We start from the raw sequence: 12,232 nt of genomic DNA, 5'->3' as shown, positions 1-12,232 counted from the left end.
TTTTTGACATGTATATAAACATGACAAACTTTTTTTTTTTATTTCACTGATTTTCCTAAAAACTTATATTACTGTCAGATGCAAAAATCAGACTGGACAAATTTGAACATTTTTACTTACACTTATTTTGATTTTTTCTACATAGTAAGTTTATCTACAATCTATGATATTTCCATATAAATAATTTTATTTTAGCTCATTTGTGGCACAGTGCAGCGGCGGGCCGGATCCGGCCCGCGGGCCGTAGTTTGGTGACCCCTAGATTAAGGGGTACCCATGTAGGGGACACATGTTGCCGACTTGTTGCCCTTCCACTAATCAGGAGTTCCAAATTAGGAATGGCTATACTTAAGCCTTTGCCGTTCAGCCGATGTGTTTATAAAGCGTTATTTCAGTAGAAAACACAAACTACCAAATTCCAATTTGCAATTCGTAGTTAAATATATATATTTATTTGCTAGTTTTAATTGTTTAAAATTGGCCTGCTAACAACTGTTGCAGGGGTTACCTTTTAATTCTGTTGCTAGAGTATTCAATTGGTGTGTGAATGTTCGTGGTTGAGAAAGTGAACTACCACAAACCTCCAAAACGAACTACATATATTTGACCCCCCAGAGGAACAGCGGTATGTCTACATATATTTGACCCCCAGTGGCACAGCGGTATGTCTGCGGACTTACAACGCTAGAAACCGGGTTTAGATACCCGTGGTGGGCAAGTCACAGATAGCCCGTTGTGTAGCTTTGTGTTTAACTATAAACAAATAAATAAAGCATATATATTGATTAGATTCTATATCTCTTTGAGAAAGGTTTGGTATTTACGTTATCTCATTACAAAATTCTCTAAATTATCAGCTTTTTCATGTTTAAAGACTATCAACGGTTATATCAAATCTCAAAATATTAGGAAATCAAAAACTGATTAGACCAGACATGAGGTGTGAATCTATTGATTAATATTAAGTTAGACATAATTCAGATTTGGTTGAGTCTTTAAGTTAGTTGTATAACTCAATGCTCAGAAATTAAGAATAAGGCCTGTTAGCACTCGTTCTTCTTAGTATAACAGAAAGAAATAATTGATAAATACATCAAATAAGCAAGATATTTGTTATTATTTCATTTTCAAAGAACATCCAATTCTTCATTTTTAAGTTGTATATGGTTTGTTCATCATTATATTTATTAAGGAAAGAAAAACACAAACCAGTAGATCAGGATTCCCCATTTCTGTGATTTTTGATTGGTAAACATGCACATTTTAAACTTAAAACAAAAGGGAAATTTTAATCAATGTTGCGATTTCTGAATTTTTTTTTCTATCTTAATTGCCCCCCCCCCACACTCCGCGGTGGTTCAGCTGTTGGTCTGAGGGCTTATAACGATAGAAAATATCAACTTTATCTATACCTACGGTACACAGAACACAGACAGCACATTGTGTACCTTTAACTAATCTTGTCGTAATTTGGCAGAAATTTAAGCTTAAGTAACATTTTTCAAAAGAAAAGCATCTTTCTAGTTCAAGACAATACTTCATAAACAACTATATTAATCTTAGAGTAATCAACCCTGAAAAATCTCATTAAAGGGTTTTGAACTATATTTTAATAGTCGCGGCGTAGTTTTATCTTTAAAAATGTAATCGAAGATGTAGTATTTCCTATTTTGTGGCAAAGCTTCCAAGACTACTTGTTAACGTCCCTAATTTTGAAGTATTTACCACAGAAAAAGAAGAATAAAAAAGAGCTGGGGAAGTAATATCAAGGACTAGACAAAGGCTTCGATTGACAGAATGATCAAAGCTAACCAAGTACAGGGCGGAGTGGAGGAGGGATGTTGCAGCATCCAAGATGTCCCAAAAGTCGCAGTGGCCTGGGGATTGACTTCACTTGACAGAGTTAAAACAGCCACTCAGCAGCACCCAAAGCTTCAATGGATAATTTTGTCTTATCACAATAATTCAAACCCGATTCGCCAGCGCCGAAATCCTGAGTTCTAGTAGAGGGCCAGTCCACGCTCCGAAGGTACGGGCATGAATAGGGTTATTTTGGATCAACAGTGACTATGGCATTTAGATTATCCACCACGTTGATAAAGTAAGAGACCTTTTATGTTCCCAATGATAACTATGGCATACAACTACTTGCTTGAATACTTAGTCTACAGTAAACAAAGGACTAATATAACACAAAACCAAGATGTGAAAAAACTATTCATTACTAGCATATTTGACTTTTCAAAGTTTCTCCTTAGTCAGCACAAGTTGCGAAATATTTTAACAGATACAGCTCGAAATGAACAACTCTAGTAGATAGTCTTGAAAGATTTCTAATAACTCATCAAAAGTCACACCTGGCGCAGTAAAGTTCATCTATTTCATTACTTGTACAACTGTAAAATAGTTGTTTGGATTGTTTTTGGCTTTAATTTGTGTCTATTTCAAGTAAACAACCGAATGAAATTTATTATTCTATAATTTGTAATTGAAATCTAGCATAATCAATATGATAGACGGAAAATGCAGCGCCATCTTACATCAAACATATAAACTAATTTCAAGGCAAAAATAAAAAGCGCCATCTGTTGTCATTTTAAAAATATGATAGATATTACGAACCAGAAAAGTTTTAAAATATGATTTAATAAATAACAATTTAAAATATTCAATTTTCTATACTTTTTAACAATTAATAAATAATTCATTGTATTTTTGTATATTAAAAACCAGAGAAAATAAACAGAACAAATATGAAATAGCGAAAGTTACTATATTGTACTTTATTTATATTTAATATGTTTCGATTATATTAATTTACCCTGTACTTACAAACTTCATCGAAATATTCTTCATTATTGTAATATCGCGGTAAAAATGTATTTTACATATATATATATGTATATATATATATATATATTCATGCAAATGAATATATGCTGGTGCAGATAGAATACATATTGTTATCTATGGGGTTTTGAGTCAGTTTTACTTCACCACATAGTCATTTAAATAAATTTAGGTATGCTAATAATATTATAACATACTGACCCAAGCTGTACTGATGAACTCTGAATAGACGAAATTGGAGTACACAGCAGAAGATACGGCCAATCAAAGAATGCCTCTACGTCACAGATTCTCTTTTCTACTTCACTTCTGGTGAAAAAGAAAAGAAATCTTTAACACACATACATATGTACAAATACAATGCATATTTTTGTTTTCTAGGTTATTCTTTCATATATGAAGGCCGAATGCGTCACATTTCCAATTTCACATAAAATTCAATCTTTACTCAATAACACAATACTGATTATATTGTTGTTTGTTTCCCCTTTTGTGCTTGAAATAAGAAGATTCGTCGATTGATGTTTTTGAGTGATATGAATTTTGTTTATATGAATATATCAGCACCTCCTTCTAGTGGAAAGGCAGTAAACATTTATCGTTAACCTTTTGAGATCAAAAATTTCATGCCATATCTATTCTGTTTAGGACTCTATACATGGAATTTATATCTTTACTTAGACTAAAATTAAACTAAGTTAAAAAGGTGAATAACAAGTATAAAAATGTCTTGTAAACTTCAACCGAAATAACATCTTTTAACTATTTTATTATTTATGATTGATTAAACCAGTTTACAAGAGATATATTTTTTGTTCCCAGGTGGGTTAGCGCTAAATTTAAAGACCCAGATTTCAATTCCAAGCGGTGGACAGTGTACAAATAGCTCAATGTATAGTTTTGTGTCAAATGAAAAAATTTTTGTCATTGTTCTTGACGTAACCTCACCTAGTAGCGATATAATTAAGCCTTGGGCTGTTGTACAAAATACTGTTTTTAGTTATCTCATTTGAATTTGAATTTTATTTCTGTAGAATCAACAATGTCTTCACAAAAGAATTAAGCCCGAAAATTCCTTAAGTCAAATTGTTAAACAAAATTTGCAATAAAGAGAAATTTATACGCATTTTTATCTGTCCTGTTTTGAACCTGGTGTATTTTAAGACATTAAAAACTAATAAAGTAGCTTGGAACTACTCTCTATATTACTGAAACCTATCAAATACCAGATTACTGTAGTCTTTTATTGTTATCTATAACTAATTAATGTGAATAATATGATATTTTGAATAGAAATCATTATGATCCTATTGAAGGTTAATATAAGATTTCTAATGCATGAATATAAATACTTGGGAAAAAGAGCGTATAATTTATACTTATAATAAATGTGTTTGAAAAACGTTTATTCCATCCTAAAGGTTAAAGCATGAAACAAAAGCAGTTATTCAATTCTAAGTAAGACATTTTCATAAGTGAATAAACTTTGTGATTTTCACAACCTGACTTGATATTTAACTTTTTCAGACCTTGTTCGATATCTAATAAATGCGTGTCTTTGTTGTTTTTTTTCTTTTACTTGTTTGATTGTTGATAAGCACAAACCTACACAATTGGCTATCTGTGCTCTGGTCACCGCGGGTATAGAAACCAGATTTTTAGCGTCGTAAACTTGCAAAGTTACCGTTAAGCCACTAGAGCGTTTGTTTGGAATAGATTGTGTTTAGAAAATAGAAGCATAGAATGACTGAAAGCCTATATCGTTGGAACTTTTTCAAAATTGAGAAAGGCTGGTTTTACTATGTGATGTATTTAAGGGGGAATACTATTAAATGTTGATTGGACGTGGGGGAAATTTATAGAGTTCAAATATGAGTTGTAATTTTCCTTATTTTCTGTCATTCATTTTACAATATGAAAGTTTTATTAGGTCCAAGGATTTGATTTTCCTACTTTATTAGCATGTTTTATGTAACATAAAGGTTGTTTAATTTTTTTAAAACGAAAAATTAATTGCGTTTTGCAAGAATGAAGTTGGTATATATGTACCATTATTTCAACGAGGTTTTTAACAATAAACTTCAAATTTAAACACCATTAAAAGTAACCTTCCATATTGTTATTTCAGCACTATGTCTCGTGATTAATGTATGGTATTGCAAAGGGATATCCATTATTCTTAAATAGGGAATAGAAGTTTTGAGATATTTCTAGAATTTAAGAACAACTTCATGAATTCTCGAATTTAAGTACATTACACAAATTGTTTTCCAATTATTATTATTTGATTTAGTAATTTAGGGTATTAGCTTCATAATTGAAATAAAAGTTACCTAATACAGGAAAACAAGTACTAACTAGATTGTGAATTCAAGAAAACACAATAAATATTTTCTTCGAATCGGCAGTGAACGTGACACAGTTATTAAAATATACCGTTCATACAGAAGTCTTTATTCGCCTTAATAAATAATTAATAAAACTTTACATCAGTGAAGCTTAAATTAACTCTATTCATTTTATTAAATGAAAACGTCATACCTGGTATTAGATAGGTTTCAGTGATATAGAGAGTAATTCCAAACTACTTTATTAGTTTGTCAACAGAAGACAACAATACTGTTGTCTTCTGTTGACAAACTAATAAAGTAGTTTGGAATTACTCTCTATATTACTGAAAACTATCTAATACCAGATTACTGTAGTTTTCTGTTGACAAACTCATTAAGTAGTTTGGAACTACTCTATATTACTGAAACCTATCTAATACCAGATTACTGTAGTCTTCTGTTGACAAACTAATAAAGTAGTTTGGAACTAATCTCTATACTACTAAAACCTATCTAATACCAGATAACTGTAGCCTTCTGTTGACAAACTAATAAAGTAGTTTGGAATTACTCTCTATATTACTGAACACTATCTAATACCAGATTACTGTAGTCTTCTGTTGACAAACTAATAAAGTAGTTTGGAACTAATCTCTATATTACGAAAACCTATCTAATACCAGATTACTCATGAAATGTTTAGAAGTTCTTAAAGTCTTCTTACTATAATGAACCAATGGCGTGGCCGTCTATATAACTATCTATATATGCATGTGACCGAAATAATAAATACGATGGCGCCATCTGTTTCGCTGAAATACAACAAGATCTAAATGCCAGAAGTGGTGATTGGGGCTTATGACTGTGTCGTCATCAATTGAATGGCATCAGAAACAAAAATTCATAAAAAAATTTCCCACTTTGCGTATTCAAGATTCAGACAATTAGAAAAATAACTGAGGTATGTACAACAATTATTTCTTTATAACAGAACACAGTTTTAAATAAAAGTACTTTCCTCACAACAAGAACACGACTTCCATTAGAACTGTACGTGAGAGTTCGATTACATCTTTATTGATGTAATTTTTAAATGTATTACTGAGAAACTGGGGTTCTTAAAAACTGTTATATTTTCAATAAAGGTTACCACTTTTAGAAAACATTACAGTTTATATCAGTATAAGTTATGAAAATTTTGAGCTCTATACATTGAATCATTTTGATGCAATGAGTTGCGTATGACTAAAGATCACAATCTGAACACTTTTCATGTGCAGTACTTCCCCGAAAAATATATTTTATTTAGAAAATGTTCATTATTTTACCATTTTTTCAGAATGAGGTATGAATACTACGATTAATAATTGCTAGTACAAACAGCAACCAGTTGGGCGGCGTTTCTGCTAGTAGTGATAATATGTCTGGTCCCATAATGGGTCAGATAGGTTAACTTACTGGAATTAATAAGAATGTCTTATCAGTGCTAATATTCTCAGAACTGTAATGCACGCCCTAAAAACTTATGGAAATCATAATTGGAATAATTTATTTCACAGTCTTTTATTGTTATCTATAACTAATTAATGTGAATAATATGATATTTTGAATAGAAATTATTATGATCCTATCTCTAAGGGTTACAATAATTTCTTAGATAACAATAAATTTAAGATATTATCTAATAGTGCTTCGTGTAGTAGAAATAATGGCTTACAGGGATATTTTAAACTAAAAATATATGCTAAGAGAACAAACTTTCGACATTTACGACCAGGTGAACATTTTCCGGTTATACCAAAGTTTGAGACTTCATATGTTTGGCTACGTGTCTAATGGCTCACTCAACCATTGGAATGTCCAGTAAATAGCTTCAACCCCCTAAGGAATCAAAGTGTTACAATCAAATGTCTAATCTGAGAACCATCGTTCTCTGAACAAAGTGAGTTGGGGCAATGCACTGTGCTAAACATACACTTTCATAAATGATACTTACTTAGCACTGAAAAGCTCAAAGTGTTAAAAATAAATTATCCATGAAGAAGAAGTCTGAACACCTTCCAAGTCTCCACTCGACTGAAGAGTTATTTCAAGGTGAAAAAATGGTTGCTACTAGACATATGTGGTGTATGAATACCATTGTGTCAAATGTGAGTTGACTCATATTGATAGTTCAGAAACTATTTTGTAAAACCAATAAATGAATATGCCTTTAACATAGTGAAACACAATCCAAAATAAAACAACGCGTGACATTATCTTATCAGTAGATCGCCTGCTTTAAAATATGAATAAAACATTAAATAGATGGATTCATAAGCAAATAACAATTCCTCAGTGTCATTTTTACTGAAAAATACTTAGTAGTTTTTCATTGAATGTATTAAATTATGAAGTTTTCAACAGTTTTAGGGACTATATTCCACAAGCACATAGATGCGAAAATACGTAGCTTGAATTTCACAATTTATTAATAAAAATATACGTTAATGAAAATAGATTGAAGTCGTTCGCGTTTTTCACATTTTTAAACTCCTGACTGTATGTCTAAATAAGTATTTAGTTTGTTTGTTTCTTTGTTATTTAGCACAAAGGCACACAATGGGCCATTTATCTGCGCTGTGCCCACTGCGGATATGGAAACCCGATTGTTAGCGTTATAAGCCCTCAGACTTACTCTGAGTCACAGGGGAACTAAGACAAGTGATAAAGTTCGAAGACGACTTGAATGGGTAATGAAAAACTTTATTACAAGTTTCACATGATAAGAAAGTTTCCTTCATTACCAGTTCCACACGTATTCAAGCTTTATTGTCTCAAAGTGGGTCTGTTGTCATCAAATAAGATAAGTGATGACATTGATTGTTATAAGATGCGAGTTACCAGACTGTGATGAGAAATGATTTCAATTGTTCTAGTACGTGCGTTGACCAAAATAAATGTAATAAAAGATTATTCAGGTGTCGTTGATCCAACCGAAAGAAGATTTTATATGTTTATCCAGCATATGAGTTGAATCAGTTATAGTAGGAGATTTATATATATATTTGATCTGTTCAGATTAATATCTATTATTCCAATTTTTTAACTTCGTTAAATGTCTATCATTTTGTAGGAAATGAGTCGATCACATTTTTATAAAAATTCGTCCTATTTGGCGAAACAGGCAAATAGATAAAGCTGTAATAAGGGAATATTGTAGAACATTGAGTAATCTTGTGTTCTTAATTCAGATGAAAGGCGGGACAGTAATATCTCAAAATTAAAGCGTTGAAGCTTAGAGGTTTTAGTCTAATACGGATGAATGTCGTAAAACTTCGTAAACTTTCGACCTGAACGAGACATTGTTTTTCAATAGATATAGCTTAAACTTCTCTTTCCTGAAGTGTAGAAAAAAAAATAATACAACAAACACTGTTCTATAGCTTTTTACACTAGTGCATCGACATTATGACGACACACATTTGTTCAAAAGTCCATATAATGCGGAAAATGACACATATAGACTGGAACAAAAAGCTACTTTACAATTGGTACTATACGGATGGTACGAAAAAAAACCCTTTTGAAGACAATTTGAACCAATTTAATTATTATTTGTTTCAGAGTAAGATGTTAAAAATTTAACTATTTTCTGAATGAAACAATTATACAGTCGTTTTTGTTTCATCCCTTTATAAACTTCTATTATGATAATAGAAACAAAGTGTATTCTATCATGAATAAGTAAGAAACATAACGTTTTGTGAGGGAAAAGAATCTCGGCTAGTCTAAAAAATACAGAGTTTTCAAATTACTGTTTTTCACCTAATATTTCATTTTTGGGTTACAGCTATCGTGGTTCCACTTCTGTTATATGATAACAATAGTATTATACATTAAAATACTGAAGTTTTACATCACACAGGGTCATTATAACAGTAACTCTGAAATGTCAGTCGGTTAATCACACAGTTATCCTCGGTTGTTATCGGGGCGAGTGTGGTCTAGTAGTTAGCTGCCTGGTTCGATTTTCGCTCTCTGAGACCCTATGTGCGCTATAAAAATGACCGTCAAACCCATTATTCGGTCATATAAAAGTAGCCCAAGGGTTGGCTGTAGGTGCTGTTGACTAGCTGTCTTGCTTCTATCTATCACTTCAAAATTATGAAGGGTTATTCGTAATTAGCTTTTTTATGAAGCTTTCCACTAGCATTCTGAAACAAACAAATACGTTTTTTTTTTTGTTATCAACTTATAGTTTCACTTTAATTTTCGTAAACCATTGTTCTTTTTCTATTTGTTATTCTTTTCACATCAGTCGGTCGTTTTGCGTTTATTGTAAATTAAATTACATGCTTCAGGTGCTACTAAGTGTCTTGTTATGACGACCACATCTTCATATTTTTAAATGTCAATTTCTTCAACATTGTCTCCAGATGTCAGTCTGCAGACTCGAGTTATTCCACCTGCACTGACTGACTTAATTTCAACCTAAATAATGTTTTGGTCAATAACACTATGAAGGTAGACATTGCGGAAATCTATTTTGGATCACTAATAATTTATGATACCGAATCACCCCAAGTGCGATAATCCCGATTATGATAAAATAGTGCCCTGTCTTTTGTAATATGTACATTTGTATGACATATTATACTGGATGATCCAGCACAGCGATTAGATTCTCTAAAGCAAGATCCTTGGTTGCTGTAGCAAAACAGTTATTTCAATATGTTCATGATTTCACGATTCACAAATGATAGTTTAAGTCGAAAAATGAAAAAAACAAAATGTGCTAAAAGAAAGATAACCAACTTCGATATCAGATTAACAGAAACATCTGGAAGCATTCGCAAATCATATCTCATGAAATCAGATTTCTGCCCTAATAATACAGCTTGTTTTAGGAAAGACTATATCGCATTTAAGATCGCACTGAAAGGAAAATAACCTCAAACGAGAGACTACCATACACCCTGTGTGGTGACACAATTATATCGTGCACCCTCTGTGGTGACACAATTATATCATACACCCTGTGTGGTAACACAATTATATCTTAAAGACTTCTGTGGAAAGCAATATGAGATACAAGAACAAAAAACGATTAATAAGAATTTGGATTGCATTTTTAAATACAACATACCGAGAAAGCCGTTTTCTTTATCCCTTATGTATTCTACTGTAAAGAAAAACAACAACGTATAATTCTGAAGAAAGGATGAAATATTAATGATCAGGAACGAAAATCCCAAATTAAACAGTCAAATCACGTTTGTCTTTACTACCTAAGTTCATAATTAATTAATCTTCTATTGATTTTTTCTCTTTGATTTTTGTTATTTATATAGCTTTTTCTAATTTCTGTATAACTTTTAAACTCTCATTTTCAAGGATTTTATGTATGGATGTATGATTTTGTTTTTCACGATTACTGGAAACATTTTGACGGTCCCCATTACTTAGATATTATCTGTATGTTCCAGATTTGTCTTTTTTGTTTAAAAATTGTTGCCATCATACGAGTTGTTTGTTATGATTTTGAGCATAGTGGGTTTCACCTGTTCCCGACGTGACCCCAACAGGAGAACTATTTATATACTAGTAATGAATATCATTTGAGGCGTTCAGAATAACAGATATTTTAATAAAGTGCAGATTATAAAGTTAATGCGTTTGGTTTATTTCAGCTTAACGTATATATATTAGTTTATTGGAGTGCTCTTAAAATAAACAAACAAAGAAAATAAAATAATAGCAGTTGCTAAATTTCTTTATTGCAAGTAAATAATTACAATGACCAAAATGAAATTAAAAATATTCTGTGACTACAGAACGTGTATTGTTACGCTAACAAATAATGTTTTAGTCATAAATATTTCGAGTTTCACCAGGAATACGATAAATTACGGATGACAGCTGGTGAATACCTAAAAGAATTATATACATGCTCTAGATTTAATGATATGAGTTTCTAAAACCTTAGATACACCAGGATATAAAATACAAACAATAAAAGCATTTGGATTACCACCAACCATATCCACCTCCTCCAAAGCTTCCACCACCGTATCCTCCTCTTCCGCCACCGTAGCCTCCACCACCATACCCCCCTCTTCCTCCACCACCGTATCCTCCTCTCTTGCCACCGAAGCCTCCACCACCGTAGCCACCACCACCATAGCCTCCACCACCGTAGCCTCCACCACCATAGCCTCCACCACCGTAGCCTCTGCCGCCGTATCCTCCTCCACCAAAACCTCCTTTTCCACCCCCACCATATCCTCCTCCACCAAAACTTCCTTTTCCACCACCACCATATCCTCCTCCACCACCGTAGCCTCCACCGCCATATCCTCCTCCACCAAAACTTCCTTTTCCACCACCACCATATCCTCCTCCACCAAAACCTCCTTTTCCACCACCACCATATCCTCCTCTACCAAAACCTCCTTTTCCACTGCCACCATATCCTCTACTGCCACCATATCCTCCACCGCCATACCCTCCTCTTCCACCACCACCGTATCCTCCATATCCGCCACCACCGTATCCTCCTTTTCCACCACCACCGTATCCCCCGCCTCCATACCCATAACCTGACTCTGCTACCGAGAGGTCATTTTGATTGTTAGAAGTGGAATCAATTTCTTTCAGATCTTCGCTTCTGACTAGAGCACAAGTCACTAAAAGCATTGCAACATATTGCAGCTTTCCCTAGAGAAAAAAGGTCAGTATTGAAGCAGTACATAAATAACATAACACGATATTAGAACTTTCAATTTCACAAGGATTTACAGCATTTAGAGAAATATTTCATTGACAGAATGTATTGCAATGTTGATAAATTACTGACAAAAGATTTTAATTAAGTTTAAATATTGAACGTTATTGTTTTCAATGATCCTAATAAATACGAAGCAAAATCTTTCTTAGCTTTGTGGTAAAGATACCGGTAATACCAGTTTAAATATAGTTTTTGCACGCTCACCATTTTTCGTCTAAAGAATTGCATTACTAAATGTTTACTCCAGTCTAGGTTCAATCTCTTCAAACTGCAAACGATAAGA

The 12,232-nt window shown here is 32.6% G+C and overlaps 1 protein-coding gene across 1 annotated transcript; it reads right to left on the bottom strand.

The window, feature by feature from the left end:
• Positions 1-11,189: 11,189 nt before the first annotated feature.
• On the bottom strand, positions 11,190-11,858 carry LOC106458606 (acanthoscurrin-2-like). Its single transcript, XM_013918130.1, has one exon. The coding sequence runs from the start codon at positions 11,856-11,858 to the stop codon at positions 11,190-11,192; it is 669 nt and encodes a 222-aa protein (XP_013773584.1).
• Between the last annotated feature and the right edge of the window lie 374 nt (positions 11,859-12,232).

Source organism: Limulus polyphemus, unplaced genomic scaffold (genome assembly GCF_000517525.1).
Source record: "Limulus polyphemus unplaced genomic scaffold, Limulus_polyphemus-2.1.2 Scaffold492, whole genome shotgun sequence".
In the NCBI taxonomy this organism is placed as follows: domain Eukaryota; kingdom Metazoa; phylum Arthropoda; class Merostomata; order Xiphosura; family Limulidae; genus Limulus; species Limulus polyphemus.
This window is presented reverse-complemented; position numbering and strand designations above follow the sequence as displayed.

What these genes read in the sequence shown, in the direction of transcription:
- LOC106458606 (XM_013918130.1), bottom strand. Translation starts at nt 11,858, where the DNA reads ATGCTTTTAGTGACTTGTGCTCTAGTCAGAAGCGAAGATCTGAAAGAA.